Source organism: Silene latifolia, chromosome 4 (assembly GCF_048544455.1).
Source record: "Silene latifolia isolate original U9 population chromosome 4, ASM4854445v1, whole genome shotgun sequence".
NCBI lineage: Eukaryota > Viridiplantae > Streptophyta > Magnoliopsida > Caryophyllales > Caryophyllaceae > Silene > Silene latifolia.
This window is the reverse complement of record NC_133529.1, coordinates 105455292-105477047: the sequence shown is the minus strand read 5'-3', so window position 1 is coordinate 105477047 and position 21756 is coordinate 105455292. Positions and strand designations below refer to the sequence as shown.

General features: G+C 34.7%; 3 protein-coding genes across 3 annotated transcripts; 2 read left to right on the top strand and 1 right to left on the bottom strand.

The window, feature by feature from the left end:
• Positions 1 to 255: 255 nt before the first annotated feature.
• Positions 256 to 4692, bottom strand: LOC141652381 (uncharacterized). Its single transcript, XM_074459845.1, has 7 exons — positions 3991 to 4692; positions 3162 to 3636; positions 2424 to 2878; positions 1953 to 2327; positions 1033 to 1663; positions 668 to 710; positions 256 to 565 (listed from the first exon to the last, which is right to left on the bottom strand). Exons 1-7 carry the CDS (start codon positions 4117 to 4119, stop codon positions 421 to 423), a joined length of 2253 nt encoding a protein of 750 aa, XP_074315946.1. The 5' UTR covers positions 4120 to 4692; the 3' UTR covers positions 256 to 420.
• Positions 4693 to 16285: 11593 nt separating this feature from the next.
• On the top strand, positions 16286 to 16966 carry LOC141651874 (uncharacterized). The gene has a single exon (XM_074459566.1). The coding sequence runs from the start codon at positions 16286 to 16288 to the stop codon at positions 16964 to 16966; it is 681 nt and encodes a 226-aa protein (XP_074315667.1).
• Positions 16967 to 18324: 1358 nt separating this feature from the next.
• On the top strand, positions 18325 to 19584 carry LOC141651873 (uncharacterized). Its single transcript, XM_074459565.1, has one exon. The coding sequence runs from the start codon at positions 18325 to 18327 to the stop codon at positions 19582 to 19584; it is 1260 nt and encodes a 419-aa protein (XP_074315666.1).
• The last annotated feature ends 2172 nt before the right edge of the window (positions 19585 to 21756 follow it).

The window sequence follows — 21756 nt, the reverse complement described above, 5'->3', positions numbered from 1 at the left end:
AACTAGTTGGATTAAGTAAAGTTGTGTTTAGTATGGGGCAAGTGTTTAGACAAGAAAAAGAATGTCTATGACTTGTATTTTATTATTTAGTATAGATCAATATTACGGGAGCATCCATATCTTAAAGAATATTAGATTCTTGGATTTTAGTAGTAGTGTTTTATGAAAGGCATAAGATAAGAAACCCAAAAAGAAAATAATTAAAGGATAATATCATGGAAAATAATTAAATGATGTTTGTGAAAGGCCATAGGATCAATCACACAATTAATTTGGGCAAAATTAGAGAGGTAAGCAAAAGTACCCCTCAATCCCTGATAGAGTTCATAACAGCAGCAACAACAATAAAAATTGCACCTAGATTGGCCATAAATAAGGTGGAAGGAACAAGCAGTCAAGCATAAATCATCTATCAGCTCATCAGTCTGAACAACTGTCAGGAACTGATTTAAGTGGCTCAGTCTCACCGTCTTCCATTTGTGATTGGAAAGCTGCTTGCTTGCTCTTGTATAGGCAAGACCTTCTTAGTACCGACGCTACATCCATACCCTTCAATGCTGACATGCTGCAGGATAGTAAATTTGGATTAACAGTACATTAAGTTTTTGGAGGAAACGTTTTAAACAATGCGATTATCACCAACTTGTTTCAATTTTGTAACACTTACTCCAACTTCTTCTCGTCCCTTGCACTCCCACTACCTTTAGCTTCTGGTAAAAGATAAAAAAGAAAACAGAAGGCAGAATTAGAAAAAGCATTCACCCGATTTTTAGCAAAAGAAAGCCATTAAGCATTATAGCTCAGCATAACTGAATTTACGAGTAGCTAAATGATGACCCGCTATCTATCAGAAATTTCAGATGTCGTCCCATTTGACAAAAGTATCGAATTAACAGCTAATTGATGCAATTCTCAACATTATTGCTGCACACCCTTGACCCCTCATATGCAGTGGCTGATGAGGCACTGGATACCAAGTGGCCAACTGATAAAGGCTGACAAGAAGACAGAGAGTTGGAGAAAACAATTTACCGTGTTGGGATGTCACCTTATCTCCTTCGCTTTCTCCTTCAGAGGAATCAGCTGAAGATGAATCATCCAGGGTTCCAATACTTGAACCACTTCTTTCACTTTCAATATCAGGACTGTCACAAAAGAAACCCACGAAACCCAAGGAACTCACAGGCATCCCCATATTTTTGTGTGAAGGCACAGTCTCCTGATTCTTCTTCTTGTGGATTGTCTTGGCCGATTTGACAGAAATCAAGCTCGATGTTGCAGAAGACTTTCTTCTAGCATTCAAATTTGGACGCAAAACACCATTTTTTCTCGCAGGATTATTTTGACCAGGCTTTCTTGCCCCAGAGTTCACAGTATCACCAAGAGGAACTTGACTTTTCATCACTTGTTTTGAACTTGTCGAAATTGTCAAGTTTTCTTCCTTGAACTCAGCAACTGCAGACATAGGCAGATCAGTATTCCTTACCTTTTGCTCACTTGCTCGTAGTGTTTTTGGACTCGCCATCTCAGCTAAATTAGATGAATCTTCTTGCCATGGGATATCGTTGAGATCATTATAGAGTCCCTCACTAGCTGACTTTCCTGTTCTATGGTTAGTAGCATTACTGGTACCATTAGTCTGCAGAAAATCACGCTGCTCCGCCTGAAAAGAAAAACAAGGATCAATAACATATTCAGCAGCAAAGATTACTTTAAGAGAGTAAAAACAGCTATGATGATGGTGGAAATCTGTGCAGGTTTGACTGCTAAAGATGAACTACTGAAATCAATTTTTAGTGTTGTTTCCATTTTCAAAGGAGTAATGGAATAGTTATTTTTTAGGTTTTGGGCAATAACTCCTAATGCATAAAAAAAATAGGTCATTAAACTCGCTGCAAATTCTTTTAGTTATGAGGTATCATTCAGTCGTTGCAACTTTCATTTTCGTCTACCTCAGGCTGATGGTTGACAGAAAAGGTTGGTGTCTTTTCAACCGGCTTGACGACTTCAACACTCTGAACATTCAGATGCTCTTCATGTTGGCTGATCTGATGTAGTGGTAAGGGTTTTGTGCCAAGCTGACCTGAGACTTCTGATTCTTGAACATTATTCTGAAGTTGAGCATTTCTTTCACTTACTTGAGTATTTGGAATGATCAAGTTTTGTCCATCAAGCTTCTTTGACTTCAAGTTAGTTGGAGGTTGATTATCAAGTTGCCTTACTTCTTCAGTTGAACCATCATGTGTCTTCTCATGGAGTGAAACTTTCTCTTGGGAGTCAACATCATTAACCTTGTGATTCGGTGTAAGATCAGCCTGTTCAACAACCTACTCAAAAGAGAATTTGAGTGAAAAGAAAGATGAAGTAGGTCAACATTCAATTGATACACACAGCACATAAAACTCGATAATGATAATACTTACTGTTTTCTGTGTGTTTGCGTTTAACTGTTGCTCCGTATGTACAGTGGAACTGCTGCCTCCAGAATTAGAACGCTTCTTTTGCATCCTCTTTTTGGGTTTGACACTTGCATTTTCTCCATTGACTCGAGGAGTACTGAGTTGAGGAGGCCTAAAGGATTCAACACCAATCACCTTCGTCTGCTCAGCTTCGTGAACTTCACTCTGAAGTTGATGGCTGACCAGAGAGATTCTTTCATTTTCATTACCCTTCTCCACAGTCATCAAGTTAGATGAGGGATGATCATGCTTCTTTCGTTTAGACTTGCGTATTGTCTGTTTTGTCAGATTTCTCATATTGGCTTCATCACTACCCTTCTTTTTTCCCTTCCCTTTTTTTGGCGGCGCCTGAAATATAGCATCAGCATTGTGGACTACACTTTCTGGGTCAATAATGCTACATGAAATTTTGCCAGTCCCTGCACAAGAATGAGCTGTCAGAGTAAAATAGACATATCAATATAGTAGAGGTTATATCAGGGTGACCGACAAAGAAAATTGCATTAAATTAGACGGACTGTAACATCACAATCACATGTAGAAATAGTTGCAGCAGCGTTTAATAAGTGATCTTGCCTTTTCTATCATAAACAAGAACCAAAGAGGAGTAGAGGAGTGATCATTTAGGTTGGATAATAATGGAAAAACAAGAGACCAAAAGCCGAGTAAAGGAAGAAAAACTTAAAAACACCAAAGAATTACCTTCGAGTTGACCGAGAAGTGCAGGGGTTCCCTTAGCATCAGTAGAGGCAGAAGAAGCATTATGAACATGAGCAGCTGTGTCACGACAACCGTATCTCATTTTCTTCTTCCTCATTTCACAGCCAATAGAAGTTCCAACAAATTCAGACTGCATAACATTTGAAACATCTCTATGAGAACGTTTTTTCTTCCCGGACTTAGACTTTGAAATATTAAAGTTTCCAGGACTAGGATTATCTCCTGCTTTGATTTCAAAATTCGTAGATGGATGATTTGACACTTGCAGGTTTAAGACATGTTCATGATTTGCCATGTTTAGCTGAGGTTTCCTTACAGGAATGGATAGTGCTTTAGGTGGGTGATCAGGAGGGGTCCAATCGACATTGGCAAAAACAGACCAGGTCTTAACCCCATGAAAAGCTGTTTTCAAAAGCATTCTTTCTGATAGGGGATAGTGCGTCTGGTCTCGCTTAACCTACAAAGCATCCATATAATAAATAAGCACTAGCAAAACATACACATAAAAGCCGATACTTAGAAAACGTCTACAAGTACTAGTAGTTGCTTTCTTTTATAACAGCAGTTTCTTCGGTTGTTTAGTCATGAAAGCAGCTCGATTTACACACATGGGCCATGGCAAAACCTTTTATTTAAGGTCACACTTTTGCACAAGCAAATTAGCTAAGACAACAAAAATTGAAGTAGATTACATAACAAACTAGACGACACAATGTTTCCATCAAAGGTTTAGTTATTTTCACAGAGAAACAACCATGCATCAAGTCTCCAAGTGATGCTAACAATCATAACGAAAGTATGAGTAAAAAACCTTAAGCCAATTGATGGTGATGTTGCCAAAATCTGTGTAAAACTCGCCATGCTCTTTCACGATTTGTTCTGCAATATTACATATGCAATATATATGAGTACAGAGTACACACAGTGGATGACTTGACATTTTAAGAGAAAATAAATAATCGGATTAGCTTAATGTAGCAGCGACTTTAAGAGTATATGAGACGACACAGCAATTGCAATTCAGTATCAGTAGGCTATCAAAACCATAATATAATCTAATTGTAATTTTGTAAAATGTTTACCTCTAAGTTGATAAAAATTGGAATGCGGAGAGATAAGACAGAGCAAATGAGTTTTTAGGTTAGTATCAACGTACACTCCTTTCATATCCTCTTCTTCTACGTGAATGTGTTGAACCATTTTTGAGCAATCACTTTAATGGTGGAACTAACAATTATCTGTAGTTTATATTATTTTTTATTATTTTTTTTGTGAGGAATCTATCTACTACATTCTACAGTTCATATATATGTGAGTAGAGTAGTATTTATAACATGCATTCCTAAATAGTGAGTAAATACTATACGCCTCGTAAAACTATACACGAAACCATCTAACTCCCCTGACTCCCTCCATTCCGTATCTATCTATCTATCTACCGTTTTTTTCAAAAATATACTAGTACTGTATTAATTTCGTCTTCTTTACTGATTTGATTTTATCTGAATGAGCGATACTATGAAATAACCAGTGTTTATTTTCTGAGTTTTATTTTAAAGTTTTTGAGCACATTTACTAAAACATTACACTAAGAAAATATAATATTGCTCAAAAACTATATTTATAAATGGTAATACGCTAAAAAAAATGTGTATATGCTCAAAAACTATAAGGTCATGCGTAATCCTTTTTCTCATTTTCTACCGTGTTTAGTTGATATCTCTAACATTAGTTTTTTTTTAAAGCCCATCTTATACGAAAAATAAATTCGAGTAGAACAAAAGACTTGAAATGTTACTTTTTTGTGTTTACCGGGTTTATCCACTAACAATAATTGGATCAATCTTCTTCCGGATATTGGATCAATCTTCTTCCGGATATGTAAAACATTGTAAGTGATTTCAACATTATTACGTTGAAAATTGTTACCAAGATTATCACTATGACTTTTATACAAATGTATTTTTACGTTTGTATGAATATTATTGTAGATTGAGAGAAATTTTTGGTAGTGATAGAAAGCGATGACTATTAAATACGAAGTAACAACTATACGAAATAAAATGGAACTTATTTAATTTACATGTTATAAGTTATAACTAAAAGTCCATCGCAATCGCAAGAGTAATACTTTATTTTGGCAAAACCTCTACCAAGGTCCAATTCACTTAAGCAATATAATATCATACGGTACCAACTAACTCCTAAACTAAAATAAAAGTTGGCTCGTATTTTTACTCGTTTTTTGTATGATTTCTTAGTTTATGTTGTATATTTGTGGAATTTAAAACCTACCAGATCCTCCTTTTCAGTCTGGGCAAAATCATATTTTCAAGTTTTCAAAAATCACTCCATTTTAACGTTTCTCTTTTAAAAAAAACTAGTATTGGTGTCCAGCTTCGCCCGGGCTATCTCTACTCACAATTAATTTTTTTTCCCATTAAATAAAATATTTAAAGTTGCATAACCCATAAATTTATCATTAATATTCTATGCATATACTAAAATTACGATGAAATAAATTTTGAAACAAATTCACTACTCCCGCTATTAATATTTTACTCTTATAAATGAAACAATAGTAATAACATTTCACTACTTGCCCGTAATCATTGTTACTTCCACTACTCCCGCCGTAATTATTATTACTATCACTACCGTCGCATTAATATTGATAATTTCACTACTCCCTCCGTAATTCTTGTTACTTTCACTATTGCCGCATTAATATTGATTATTTCACTACTCTTGTTGTTGTTTCTACCACTTTCACTAATCTCGCTGATAATATTGTTATTTTTACTATTCAAATGAGTGATTACTATCATATCACTATATCCAATGTTACTACAACTCTTTTCTTTACTGACGAAATTACTTTTACTATTTAGGCATGCAATTTTAAGAGGATAATATATTTATATAAATATATTACATATATGCATTAAATCAAATTGAAATAATTATGCAAATATTATATGTTATAGAATCTAACTTGAATTATTTATAACCTACTTATATTATATTTTTGTATGTTAAATAATTAACATCTCTATACATCTAATAAACTATAAAGTTTAATAAAATTGCATAGATTTTAAATTTAATATATAATTTTATGATGATAATAATTAATACCATAAGTGTGCATGTTTATACTAATTAATTATTTTATTTTATGGAAATTGATCATCTTCTATCTTCTTTCTTTTAGTCTCCTTGAAATTGACCATCTTAATTAATTATTTTATTTTAAGGAAATTGACCATCTTAATTAATTATTTTTTTAAGGAAATTGACCATGTTTTAGTCTCGTACAAATGTTTAGGAAAATTACCAAGCTTCTATATAATTTAATTTTAACCCAAACTATATAATATTTGCATTGAGATCCCTTAATCAGGTCCATCACACGGTGCTAGTGATTTAAAACTATATAGTATAATTAATTTGTATAATTTTCTTTAATTACATTGAAGTCCCTTGGTTTCTAGATTTAATATATAGTATTGATATATACCATTATTTTTATGCTGGTTGATTTTATTAGCTGTTGAATATTTTCATTCCAATCGTTGGTTGGCGCAGTGGTAGCATGGGGCTGCGCTTGGTAGGGAGGTCTGCGGATCGATCCCCCACAACTGCGACGGGGAGGGGTTTAAATACCGTAATCCTTGGACACGCCCCGAAATCCGGATTAGTCGGCCCAATGTGGTTCGGATTGCCGGATGGTTTAGACCCAAAAAAAAATAAAAAATATACGTTTTGAAGAGGAAAATAAGAGGTGCAACTTAACAGAAGGAGCCTAGGGCTGTAAATGAACTGAGCCTGCTCGACAAGCTTTCGGGATCGGCTCGGTCAAAGCTCGGCTCGAGATCGGTCAAACTGAGCACGAGCTCGGGCTCGAAATAAGCTAAGCCCAAACCAAGCCGAGCTCGAGCACACTAAGGCTCGGCTCGGGAGCTCGTTTGGGCTCGTTATTTTTAAAATTACTTAATGTTTTTCAATATATTTACTTAAATTGTATCAATTTTAAAATAAATAAATTAAAATATTAGTTTATAAGATAAAATTACATTATAATTGTTATTATAAGCTAACAAAAAAATAATATTCTCGTTTGAATTTGAATTTTTAAATCAAAAATTACTTTATAATTAAAATAATGCTTGAAAAATTGGTACGCAAACAAAGCTCGGGCTCGGGTTCGAGCTCGTAAAATATTATATGAGCCGATCCCGAGCCTTGATTTCAAGAGCTCGGGTTCAGACTCGAACTCGATTTTTACAATATGAGCCGAGCTCAATCATAGGTAAGCTCGAGCTCGGCTCGGCTCAGTTACACTCCTAGAAGGAGCCAAGGCCAAATTCCGACATTAAGTGAACAACCCGTCATTCTACCTCGACTTTATCTATAAAATATAATTAAAAGGCTACCCTAAAATGACTAATAAACTCCACGTAGACAAAGCCACGTAGGATCCAAAAATGCCACGTAAATGCCACGGAAATGTGAGCATCAAAACTCATTGCCACGTAATTGTCTTATTTTATAGATTTAATTTATTTTTCGATAAATTAATTTAATTTATGTAACTCTTACAAATTTACATGTTCTGAACCAAAAATAGCACCAGGTTTGGACCCTGTTAGAGTCATTAAGGCACATTTTTCCAAGACTTTCATTCTTCCCAAAAAAAAAAACACTCCCCAAGACACATTATTCATGTTCTGTGAGGCTCATCATTGGGACATTCTGCAATCTCCTATTACTGAACAGGAGATCAAGGATGCCATTTTTTCCATTCCTGATCACAAAGCTCCAGGTCCTGATGGGTTTTCAAGCTCTTTTTTTAAGGATTCTTGGAGTGTTATTGGGAATGAAGTCTCTGGTGCTATTTTGGATGTCATGGTGTTGGTACAAGGTTTGGACCCTGTTAGAGTCATTAAGGCATATTTTTCCAAGACTTTCATTCTTCCCCCAAAAAAAAAAAACACTCCCCAAGACTTTCATTTTTCATTCTTCCAAGACGGTGTAACGTCAACTCCATACTTCCCTTCCAAGAGAACAAACAGCCTTTGGTTGACATCATGTCTTACCAACCTCATCAACATGAGGTTATTTACTAGGACTTCCCCATTCTTATATTTTGGCCCAGTTTAAAAATGACGTGTAAAAGAGCGGTACCAAGACATGAGGCCTCAAAATATTCAATGTAATTACTGGGTTAAAATAAAAGAAATCTTCGAAACAATAAAAGGAAAAGATCAAGAAATAATGACATGAACAAATACCTGCGCGAGCTATGGTGGTCGTGAGACGAAGAGGCTCCAGGATCATCACGCCAAGCCATCTTCCCGTGTCTAACAGCGAACAAACCATCGATGAAGATTAATTTATTTTATGTAACTCTTACAAATTTACATCAAAATTTCATAATTTATAATCAATATTGATATTTTAATTGAACTTTTGTGATAAAAACATGTTAATAAATGTCATAATTTATAATTAAAATTGACATTTTAATTGAAATTTTGGTAATAGAACATGTTAATAAATTAAAACTTTTCATATTACTTAACATGCACCCACCATTTTTATTAACACTTTTTCCCATTTAATTCATTTTTTTAATTAAACATTATAATAAATTGATTAAAACTCTTCATAATACTTAACACCCACCAAATTAATTAAAATTTCTTCCTATCTAATTAATTTTTGTAATATAATATGTTATAGATTTCTTTATACTACTTAATACCGATAATTTTCATTAACATTTTTACTTATTTAATTCACTTCTTGAGTTGCCCAGGAATCAATTATCTAATTTAATAATACCACAAAATAAATTAAAAATAAAATTAAAATATGGGAGTCTATGGTTGTGTGTGATGGCTATAAAACCTAAAATACCTATGATAGTTTCTATTCACAATATTTATTTAAAATCTATTGCTCATTTGCCCATGAGCTTCTAAGTTGTGGATTATATTTTATGGTTTAATTTATTTATTTGGTTATAGAGAGTAAATTGAGTATTATTATTGAGTATTGTTGTTATTATGTCCAATAAAGTATATTTTAATTTGTTATGTTATTAGTTTTATAAATCCTTTGATTTATATTTAAATTTATGTTATCCAATTGGTTTAATTTCAATGATTTACATGTGACAATGTTGATTGGTTTGTGAAGTTTTTGCCATCTTGATGTTTTACCTTTTGGTCAATATATTTTTTATATGAATTTTAAAGCATCGTGAAATGTACGTGAATGTAGATAAGACAAAGTATCACGTGGGTAATCTGAAGAGGGAAGAAATACAAAAGGCACGAAACTGAGGTAAAATCTATCTATACAATATAATTAAGGATTAATTAATGACAATAATCCATACTATGACCCCCCTTCTTATAATACTCCATACTATCAATTAACTCACTATAATACAAACTATCCTAAACTCTTCCCTTACAAAACTTAGCCATTTTGTTTACCTGAAAGTTCCGGTAAAATCTTATTTTACCAATTAAAAGGTTCATCTTCATCTTTCTAGGTATTCTTTCTCTCTCTGCTTCTTATTTTCCTCCCTCCATTTCTGGGTTCATCTACATCAAATTGTTTCCCTCAAACTATCATCTTCATCACATTTCCTTTTAAAAAATGAACAAGTACTCCTCATATGCAAGTTCAAGCAATTCGAAAATGATAAATGGTGTATTATGCAAACATAATTTAAAGGCAGTGTTGAGGACTATTAGGAAGGGTGTTCATATAGGGAAGAAGTTTTATGGGTGTCCTCTTTGGCCAGTAAGTGATTTTTTTTTTTTTATAAATAATTTTATTTATTTATTTGATTAATTTAGAAAGTGATAAATGGTGTATTATACACATGTAGGATAATGATTGCAAATTTTTTCAACTGGAGGATGAATTTATGTCGGGGCGTACTTTGGAGGCCATGGGAAGTGAAATTGATGACTTAGAAAAAAAGATTTTGAAAGAAAAAGTGAAGAAATTAGAGTTGAAGAAAGAGAATTTGAAGAAGCTAGTGGTTGAATTAAGAAATGAAGTTAGGAAACATAGCAAAGGAGAGAAGGTTGCTCTAATTATGTTGATAGTTTCCTGGTGTTTTTTTTCAATTTGTTGGATGTTGCAAAAGTAGATTATGAACTATGTTGTTGCAAACCCATTGTACTGTGTTCAATGTAGAAGCTTTTGGAGTAGTAATTAATGAAAAGTTTGACATTCATTTGAACATGAAAATTATGTCATTACAAGGCAAAATACTTCCAGTGAATGCACATTCTGAATGCATTCAGATTGCATATTGTTTCAGAATTTGGCAAGATTCTGGCAAATTACAGCAATTCACCAAAATACACATGTCCTGATAAGTTTGCACATAACACCAAAATACACATGTCCTAATTACAGCAATTCACCAAAAGCTACTCTTAACTTCTAACTTCCAACTTCAAATGTACTTCACTTCATGGTTGGTTGACTGGTGCTTGAGTGGGCTGTTGGCTGAAAGTTAGAGGAACTGATTGTAAGCTTCTTGGTCCACATTGATTACCTGGTGGATTAATGAAGGCATTTCCCTGCTCATCAATCAAAACGCCTACTCCTTGGGGTGCCTAAAACGAAAAGTAATGATAATATATACTCTAAACAAACAGAAATTAAGACTATAATGCTCCTTGATCAGAAATAAAGAAAAATAAAGACTATACCTTTCCTCTTCCACCTCTGCTCCATCTCCCTGCTCCTCTTGCAGACCCTCTTCCTCCTCTACCTGACCTAATAACTCTTCCATTCCTCCCCAATCTTGTTGGCTGTGCAATAGCCCCATGGTGAGAAGTTGAGGTCGTGTTCAGTCCAACCTCTTCTCTGACAGTGGCATTGCTCCTAGGCCTACCCCTTCCTCTTTTTGTTGGTGGTGGCATGACTTTATCCTTATCAGGGCATTTCCTCTTGTTATGAGTGTTAGACTTGCAAACTGAACAAGTCATTTCAATACCATGCTTAGTCAACTTGCCACTCTTTTTGGGATCCTCATGTGGATCCCTTCTTCTTTTTTTCCTCGGTCTGCCAGGGCCAACTTTAATTGGAGGGGGGTTTAAAGGGAAGTCAATCTTTGGCCAGTGTCTTTGGCCAGGACAAGGGGCAATGGAACCATTGTATGCATTCATATAAGCTTCTTTTTTGTACATGTCATAGACATAGTCTTCAGCCTGTCCATGCCTGTCAAAGATTGCAGCTACCGCATGACTACAAGGGATCCCAGTTAGATCCCATTTCTTACAAGTACAGGTTCTCTTCACCAAATCAACTTTCACCTCATCAATGCCATGTTTTACTTGGAATAATGTTGTTGATGAAGGTAGTACTTTGTATGCAGCAGCTAGTTCCTTTTCTTCTTCTAACTTGTCCTGAACCCTAGGACATACTGTAAGGATTTTCTTTCCCATCTCAGCTTTCTTCAGTGCTAACCTTTCCATCATGCTTGATCTTATGTCCTCTAACATGTAGATCAAATGCTTAGACCTTGCTTCTATAATATAAGCATTAAAGGTTTCAGCCATGTTGCTAACAATAACATCAGATTTGCTTTGATTGTCCACAAAAGCTCTACAGAACAGTTCTGGTTTACAAGCTAAAAAGGCTTCTGCTGCCTTATGGTCTACCTCCCTCATCTCATTCAGAGCTCCCTCAAAGTCAGCTTTGTTGTATGCTTTGGCACAACTCCAAAACAACAACTTCATTTCATCTCCCTTGTAGGACTTGTGCCAGTTTGCAAAGATGTGTCTGGCACAATGCCTATGTTCAGCCTTAGGAAATTCTTTAGCAACCATTGACACTATACTCTACGCATCAACAACAAATAACACAACATCATCAGAATTAACATTTGAACAACTCCTACAATATTTGTTTAGAACCATAGAAATTAATAGATAATAAAAAAATTACCTCGATCTTTGGTCGAAATTATTGTCCAGCCATCACCATTTTCCTCTCCAAGTGTCTTCTTTAATTGCTGAAAAAACCACTCATAACTCTCATTATTTTCCCCTTCCACTACAGCCCAAGCTATAATGCTCCTTCATAGAGCCATGTAACATCCTATGAGCATTGTACTTAACCTTATATGCAAAACCTTTTTTGATAAGCACTTTATAAGCTCTCCTCACAGTCTCAATTATGTCAGCAGCTGGCCAATGAGGCCTAGCTTTGAAAACCTCCAAAAACTGCTTAGCTAACCAGGTTGACTTCAACTGCCTATTAGTTTCCATATTCCTATGACAGGTGTGATGGGGATCTACAGACTTCACAAGTATGCAAGCCAATTTCTTATCCCAGCTCCCATACAAGTTGAATGGGCAACCTGGGATACACCTAACTCCAAGCCTTTGACCTCTTGCTTTATCACTCCTATTAAAAGTTAGATTTCTACCTTGAGCTATAGCATACCTTGTTACACACTCCCTGAACACCTCTCTGTTTGGAAATCTTATGCCCACCGACCACCTAAGTTTATTGAAATCTGACTTTTCATCCACTACAGGAACATTATTTTTTTTTCTCTTACCTGGAACAGGTTCTTCATCACTTTCATTTGGAGTGTGAATTTCATCTCCACTTTTGTCATAATCACTTAGTCTTCCTTCATTTTCAGCAGCTTTAACACTTTCAACAACCAGTTCCTTCTCCTTCTCCTGACCTTGCAACAGTTTGGATGCTGCTTCTATTTGTAGTTGTTTTGCTATTTTTATAGCATTAGCATTCCAACACTTCACCTTTTCCCTTGCTTGATGCACTTCCTCATCTGAGTTGTCATCTGAATAGACTTCTTTCTCAATAAAATTCTCAATAACCTCTCCAGTTTCATTCAAATCCCCATCATTCAACTCCTCATCACTTAACTCCTCATCACTGTTACTCTCCTCATCACCACTACAAACATCCTCCTCATTTTCAGGTTCATATCCAGGGTCCTCTCCCTTACTCAAATCATCCCATTCAACATCTTGAAAGACATTGAAACCACCTAAATCTGCCTCTTCCTCAAAGGTGTCAAATAAATCTGATATTCTTAGGTCATTCAAATCATATGTTGTCTCACTATAACCTTGGGTCAAATTTTCAGGGTATTTTTGAGTGGATTCAGTATTTTTTTCAGAAATAAGTTCACTTCTAGGAGTTTGAGAGGGTGCACTGATTTGTTTTTGAGAGGAGGGACTGCTTTGTTTTTTAGAGGGAGCAGTACTTGGTTTTTGTGAGGGGACACTTTGTTTTTTAGAGGATTTTTTAAGAGTTTCCTTTAAAGTTTCAGAAGTGGTACTTGACTTTTGTGGTCCATTCTTATCACAAGCCTTTAAGGGTCTTTTATCTTCTTTCTTCCTCTTAGGTGTCAACTTTTGTGGACAATTGACAACAGCTTCATAATTCCCCTTTACTACACTCTCATTTATGAGGTTCATTAACTGAGGTATATCCCTTTCATCAACAAGGTAACACTCAATCATCCTATTAAGTAATGCCACTTCACACATGACTTGAGCATCCTTGTCATCCTCAGCCTTTGTTAAGCCAATATCAGGTTGCCTATAAAATATCCCATCAACATTTCTCCTAAAGTTATCGCATTTCTCAGCCTCTTCAATAATGGTGAACCAACATAATTCATCCGGGTCAACACTTACTGTCCTAAAACCTCTACCAGTATACCCAAAACCCTTCTCAGATTTCTTAAAGGATCCACCAAACCATAGTTTTAAAGTCACGGATTGCCAAGCAGCCTAAATAAGCATCAATAATTTTTACTCAATAAGACAAGAACAAAATTTTAATAAACTAACCCAAAATAATAAAATGGATTTAAAATAAAACTGTATAAATTAAACAATGCGTCTTAGTCATACTCCATAATCTAACCAAAATTAAACAAAATAAGATAATTAAACAATTAAAAATTAAGACAAGCACTTACAGTTGTCATCCCTGGGAATGTATAACCAAGTTAGGCTAAATGGGAGATGAAAGAGTAAATGGCGTGTTGAAGATCAATACCGTGCCGAAAATTAATGGCGAAAAAAATTGCAGGCGTAATGTGGGAGATGATACTGATTCATTGGATTGGAAGTGAAAGGGGAAATAGGGTAAATTGGAGATGAAGGGTCTTACTAAGTCTTACTGTGGAAGATAAGTAAGAAAATAAGATAATAAAGACCACACAATTGGTTTTAAGTAAAAGATAACCCGTTTTTCAGGTAACAAGTCATACAAGTGTAATATGGGAAAAGTTTAGGATAGTTTGTATTATAGTGAATTAATTGATAGTATGGAGTATTATAAGAAGGGGGGTCATAGTATGGATTATTGTCATTAATTAATCCTATAATTAAAAGGCTACTTAAAACATTTAACTAGTTTTGTGACCCGTGAAATTCACGGGTTGTTCTGTTTCTAGTGTAATACTTTAGTGATTTAATACAATAACATACTACGATCAATTCAATTTACGGTTTTCATGTTTTAAGGGTTGTATAAATTCAATTAGTCTTTTATACAATAGTTTATCAGAAATTAAAATTTCATACATTAGATATACTAAGATACCCCTATTAAGTAATTAAGTGAGAATGGTTAGAGATAGAGAGAGAAAAGAGAGGAAAAGATAAAAACACAAAAAGCGGAAAAAAAGAACCCTAAAAGATCTGCATCACGGAAATCATGACGGCTGCAGCTAAAAATACAAGATCTTCATCGTTTTCTTCAAAAAATTCACAAGAAAATCATCAAAATAGTAATAAGTTTAGTCTGCTTTCTCAATCTACTTTGGAGGAATTCCCAACTCTAACCAAAAATACTCAAGGCCCTTCTACCTCAGATGTGCGTAAGGAAAAGAGTATTCATGAGGTGGTTGGTGTTACAGCACTAAATCTGGAGGTTTTGGTTGAGGATGAGCCGTATACAGAGGAAACTGCTCCCACGGTGGAACCTTTAGCAGTTATTGATGAGGAACCTGAGGAACAGCCTGGGCTCCTGCAATTTACTGCTGAAGAGGTTAAAGTGGAGATGGAGTACTGGAAGAACTCTGTGTATTGTTTCATTCTTGGGGCAAACCCACCATGGGACATCATTGAAGGGTTTATCAGGCGTCTATGGCTGAACCATCAGGTAGACAAACTTTCTTTCCTACCTAATGGAGTTTTTATGGTCAGATTTAAAAGTAAGGCTGCTAGAGAGGGTGTGTTAAAACAGGGACACTTTCTGTTTGACAACAAACCTCTCATAGTCAAGCCCTGGACACCTGAGGTTGAATTAGTTAAACATGAGGTTAAGTCTGTTCCTGTATGGATTAAACTCCATAAACTTCCACTAAAATTCTGGGGTAAAGGCATTGTTAAAATCTCAGGCTTGATAGGGAAGTTTATAAAGTGTGATTTGGCTACAGAAGAGAAAACGAGAATTGGCTATGCACGAGCTATGATAGAAGTTAACATTGGACAGAACCTCCCTGATAATGTCAAATTACTTGATGAGAATGGGGATTTGGTGGTTATTGAGGTTGAGTTTGAGTGGAAACCTCTGGTTTGTGATGTCTGTAAGGGTATAGGTCATGGTGCTGATGAATGCAGGAAAGCAAAGAAAGTGGCTCCACCAAAAAAGAAATCAGGGGCTCAGGTATGGAGGCCTAAACAGAAGGTTATGCAATTAGTGCAAGGGGCTTCCTCCTCTTCCACTGTTGTCCCCCCTGCTGTTGTTACACCTCCCCAGCCTGTTGTGCCTCAGTTGAAAACACCTGCTGTCTGGCATAAAAAACCTACTGATTCAACTGGTTCAATTCCTGTTAGACCTATAATTCGTTTGAGTAGACAAGAAATTTCTGATGGAGGGTACACAGTTCATAGATTTGGTCAGCACACCTTCCTAGAGTCTCTGAATGGTTCAACAACTCCCAAGGTAGAAATTGGGGGTAAGTGGTAGTGTTCCTCACCAGGTGGTGAGGAATGAATAGACTTGGGTTTTGGAGTGTCAGGGGTCTAAACAATCCTACTAAACAAAGACATGTTAAATGGTTTATGCAAATGAACAAGGTGGGATTGTTTGGGCTCCTTGAGACAAAGATCAAAGCTTTGTCTCTAAATAGTTTAAATGGAATAGTAGTTGATGGCTGGAGCATTTCTACTAATAATAAGTGGCATAAGGGGAGTAGAATTTGGATCCTCTGGAACCCTAATATTTTTCTTATTGATTTTGTTGACTATTCTGCTCAGTGCATCAACATGAGAGTGACTGAGAGGAATTCCAATAAGAATTTTTGTCTGTCTATGATATATGCCTTTAATGATATTACTGATAGACGTTGTCTTTGGGGGCAATTAGTTCAATTTGCAGCTACAATTCATGAACCTTGGGTTGTGTGTGGAGATTTTAACTGTGTTCTTTCCCCTTCTAAAAGGTTGGGGGGAGATAGTACAACTGCAGAGATTGATGAGTTTCAACAATGTTTAGATAGGTGTAACCTGGTGGATAGTCCAGCTATGGGATCCTTTTTTACCTGGAATAATAAGCAGGAAGTATCCACTAGAGTCTATAGTAGATTGGACAGGGTGTTAATTAATACTGAATGGAGTATGGAAATGAGTAGTATGTGTGCCAATTTTCTCCCTGAAGGGACCTTTGATCACACCCCTTGTCTGATTCAGAAGCTAGGCAGCAATGATAGCTGTAGGAAACCCTTCAAATATTATAGTATGTGGGGGTAAGTCACCAGTTTATATTTCCAATCTCACTGAGTGGTGGCAAGATGATGTTCAGGGTACTAAAATGTACAGGATAGTCAGGACGTTAAAGCTTTTGAAGCATCATCTGAAGAAGTTCAATAAGGATCAGTTTGATGATATTGAAAATTGTTCTATTAGAGCTATGAAGAACTTGGAATTTATTCAGACCAAATTAGCTGCTGATCCCAATAATGCAGACTGGTTAAGCAAAGAAAGAAATGCACATGATGAGGTTAAGGAATTACAGCAAGCTTGTGCTTTGTTCTTGAGTCAGAAAGCTAAACTTGCCTGGGTCAAGGATGGTGATACCAACTCTAAATTTTTTCATGGAGTCATTAGGAGCAGGTTTATGAGGAATCAGGTGTTCAGTATTAAAGATAAGGATGGGTGTGAACATATTGACCCCAAAGGGGTTAAGACTGCCTTTCTTGAGTACTACAAATCACTGATGGGTACAGAGATAGTTACTGAAGCTGTGAACCAGAGGATAATTCAAAGGGGTAAAATCTGTGAGGCTCATCATTGAGACATTCTGCAATCTCCTATTACTGAACAGGAGATTAAGGATGCCATTTTTTCCATTCCTGATCACAAAGCTCCAAGTCCTGATGGGTTTTCAAGCTCTTTTTTTAAGGATTCTTGGAGTGTTATTGGGAATGAAGTCTCTGGTGCTATTTTGGATGTCTTTAAAACTGGGAAACTCCTCAAGCAAGTGAACTCTACTACTATTACTCTTATCCCTAAATGCAACATGCCTACTTCTGTCACTCAGTTTAGGCCAATAACTTGTTGCAATGTGCTTTATAAGTGTATCTCTAAGCTATTGTGCAACAGGCTGGCCAGGGTTCTCCCTGATCTGATTAGTAAGAACCAGGGTGGCTTTATTAGAGGGAGGAGTATTATTGAGAATATTATGGTGTGTCAAGATTTAGTAAGATTATACAATAGACAATCTTGCTCACCTAGAAGTATGTTCAAGATGGATTTAATGAAGGCTTATGATTCAGTTAGTTGGAAATACATGAAGGAACTACTGGATGCCTTTAACTTCCCTGATAAATTCAAGCATCTGGTCATGGAGTGTATTACTAGTGCTGCTTTCAGTTTAGCTCTTAATGGTGAAACATTTGGTTTTTTCCATGGCAGGAGGGGTTTAAGGCAAGGGGACTCAATTTCCCCCCCTTTTATTCACTCTATGTATGGAGTACTTAACCAGAATTTTGGATTGTGCTACTGAGAAGTTGCCTGTTCACTATCATCCTTTGTGTAAGCAAATGAAATTGACCCATCTTATGTTTGCAGATGACTTAATTACGTTTTGTAAAGGTGATGCAAAATCTATGGTGCTACTCTTAAGAGCTTTCTCTGCTTTTTCTAATGCCTCTGGCCTGAAAATGAACTCTCACAAATCCTGTGCTTATTTTAATGGAGTGAACCACAGGCTCAAAGGGGAAATTCTTTCTATCTCTGGTTTTGTGGAGGGTAAGCTGCCTTTTAAATATCTTGGAGTACCAATAACTGCTGGAAGATTGAAAGTGACTGACTGTGCAGTGCTAATAGATAAGATAGTGGACAGAATCAGGAGTCTGGTTGCGAAGAAACTCTCCTATGCTGGCAGACTTGTCCTGGTTCAATCAGTCCTCACTACCATGCACACTTACTGGGCTTCAATGTTTATTTTACCAAAAGGAGTTATTAATAGGGTGGACTCTATTTGTAGGAACTATCTTTGGGAAGGAGGGACTAAATTCCAAAGAGTTCCTATGATTTCTTGGCAGAGAGTTTGCTCACCAAAGAAGGAAGGAGGTCTTGGTTTGAAAGATAGTGGGTTATGGAATATTGCTAATATTGGTAAGCTTGTATGGTGGATGGCCACTAAACCTGATAAACTTTGGGTGCAATGGGTTTATCACATTTATATGAAAGGCATGCCTTGGCATACTTATACTCCTTCTGCAGATACGAGTTGGCATTGGAGGAAAGTTTGCCATGTCAGGGACATTATCCAGGCAGGATTTGTGGATGAATACTGGATCATTGGTAATGGTGCATATACTGTTAGTGGTTGCTATAACTGGCTGAGGGAGAAAAGGATACAGGTGGATTGGTACAATTCTATCTGGAATACTGTTGCTGCTCCTAAACACTCATTCATGGCGTGGTTAATTACAAATCAGGCCTTGAGATTGAAAGATAGACTGTACTGTTACAATGTTTCTACTGATGATTTGTGTTGCATCTGTGCACTCAGCCCTGAGACTCATGAACATCTATTTCAGGAGTGCCTGTATGCTCAACAGGTCTTGAAGTTTGTCCTCTGCAGATTAGGGATCCAACTGCGGGGCAGTGACATTCTCAAACAGATTGCACGAAGAAGATGGAGCTCTGGGAGGAAGCATGTGACCACAACTGCAATTCTGGCAGTGTGGTACATGATTTGGATGCAACGTAACAATGCTCGACTAACACATCAGGTTATTTCCCCTTGGGTGTTAGCTGGGCAGATCCTTAATAGTGTTAAAAGTAGAATTCAAGTTTGTAAGTCAAAGTCTTTCTCTATTAGAGATGGGCAATGGTTGTCTAAGGTGCATATGATGTAATACGGGCACACAAAAATGTGATCCGATGAGTTGTAAGTTGCTGATTATTAATGATAAGCTGACATTTTAGCAAAAAAAAAAAGATACCCCTATTAAAACTAAAGTAACTCAATGCAAGCTAAAATGAATTAATAATATAAGTATTCATATAAACAAATTAAACAAAACTATATTATCAAACAAAGATCCCCAAAGATAGAGCACCCTCACAAATTAGATATTAAAATTTCATCAACAATTCTGAAAATAACATAAAACATGCAATTAGAAATGTTATGACAAAACTAACATTTCATACCCCCATAAAATTGAAGCTAATACAATAATAAATTGCGGAACTAAAAATTTTAAAGCAGCAACAACTTGAATAACAATTGGATCATTATTGCCGAATACTTCACCTATTAAACAATATTATACAAAAAATGCTATGTCATCCCCTCAAATTTTCCACCTTTTTGTGATATTTCAAAATATATATATAATAAATGCTCAAAAAATTATTAATCATCCACGATTCCACGTTGATGTCACCAATATTTAGTTAGCATGTAAAATATAGTTATTTAAGCAATCTTAGATTCTTAGTATTTCACTTCTCCTTATAATCTTCTTTCTTCAATAAATCATACCCATTAAAAAAAAAGTAACACAATAATAGTGGAATTTGTTTTATGCAACATTATTGTTATTAACTTAGTTTCACCTTAAGTAATGAAAAAAAGAGGAAATGATACTCAAATCGTAGAGATGTAAGTATATTTACCTTGGAAGAGCTTAACACAATAAATAATCTTGACAGCACCTAAATGAGAACAAATTGAAAATGTGATGAACACTTCATAACCCAATGAAACTTCCAATAAAAAAATAAAAAAATAAAAAAAATTAGTTAATAATATCGGTGACACATACCATTCTACTAACGATAGAGATAAGAAATTTTTTGCTTACAAATTTTGCCTTCCATAAAAAATATATAAACAATTGAGGATGCGTTTTATGGCTATTAAATATTATTTTTTCATTATTATCAAATTTAATATAGGTATAAATAAAGATCAAGTTTATGGCTTTTGAGCATCCATTTTTCATTATTATGAAGTTTAGTAAACATAAATATGGGAAAATGAGAAATGGTATGTAAAAGGTTTGCATTATTATTATCATTATTATTATTATTATTATTATTATTATTATTATTATTATTATTATTATTATTATTATTATTATTATTATTATTATTATTATTATTATTATTATTATTATTATTATTATTATTATTGTTAATATTATTATTATTATTAATAATTTTTTTTCTTACAAACTCCACTTTGCATGAAAGTCGTTTAAAAAGTTATCTTGTATATGTAATTAAAATATGACATATTGATGATGATACATATTTTGGTTTTCCTTTTAATTATATTTATAAATTTGTAGATATTAGTAGCTTTATAATCCAAATTATTAGATTTTTTATTTACTACAAATCAGACCTTTTGGCTACTATTTTTATGGTTAAGGAGGAGTTAGATGAACAAAATGAACGATTTAAATGATGAGAGTAAATTCTTAATTTATTTTATAATTTAAATCATGATCTTATGGTTTCCACACAAAAATAAATATTACTAAACCTTATAATGAGTTTTAATAAATATTAACAATATAAATTAATATAATTTAATTATGATAATCCTACATGGCAAAAAATTAAATTTATTAAGTTGTCTTTTAACTATATAGTTAAAATATGACATATTGATGATGATAGATATTTTGGTTTTCCTTTTAATTATATTTATAAATTTGTAGATATTAGTAGCTTTATAATCCAAATTATTAGATTTTTTATTTACTATATAAGACCTTTTAACTATTATATTTATGGTTAAGGAGGAGTTAGATGAACAAATTGAATGATTTAAATGATGAGACTAAATTCTTAATTTATTTTTATAATTTAAATCATGTTCTTATGGTTTCCACATAAAAAAAATATTACTAAACCTTATAATGAATTTTAATAAATTTATTAAAGTAGCCTTAATATTACCAATATAAATTAATAGAATTTAATTATGATAATCCTACATGGCAAAAAAATAAATGTATTAAGTTGCCTTTTAACTATATAGTATAAATTATATATATTTATAGATGTGGCAT

Excerpts from the sequence above, each read along its gene's own strand:
- LOC141652381 (XM_074459845.1), bottom strand. The coding sequence starts at position 4,119 with ATGTCAAGTCATCCACTGTGTGTACTCTGTACTCATATATATTGCATA. Across the intron at positions 3,637-3,990 it reads TCACCATCAATTGGCTTAAG|GTTAAGCGAGACCAGACGCA; the intron begins GTTTTTTACTCA and ends GATGCTTTGTAG. Across the intron at positions 1,664-1,952 it reads CTGTCAACCATCAGCCTGAG|GCGGAGCAGCGTGATTTTCT; the intron begins GTAGACGAAAAT and ends TTTTCTTTTCAG.
- LOC141651874 (XM_074459566.1), top strand. The coding sequence starts at position 16,286 with ATGAACAAGGTGGGATTGTTTGGGCTCCTTGAGACAAAGATCAAAGCT.
- LOC141651873 (XM_074459565.1), top strand. The coding sequence starts at position 18,325 with ATGGTGCTACTCTTAAGAGCTTTCTCTGCTTTTTCTAATGCCTCTGGC.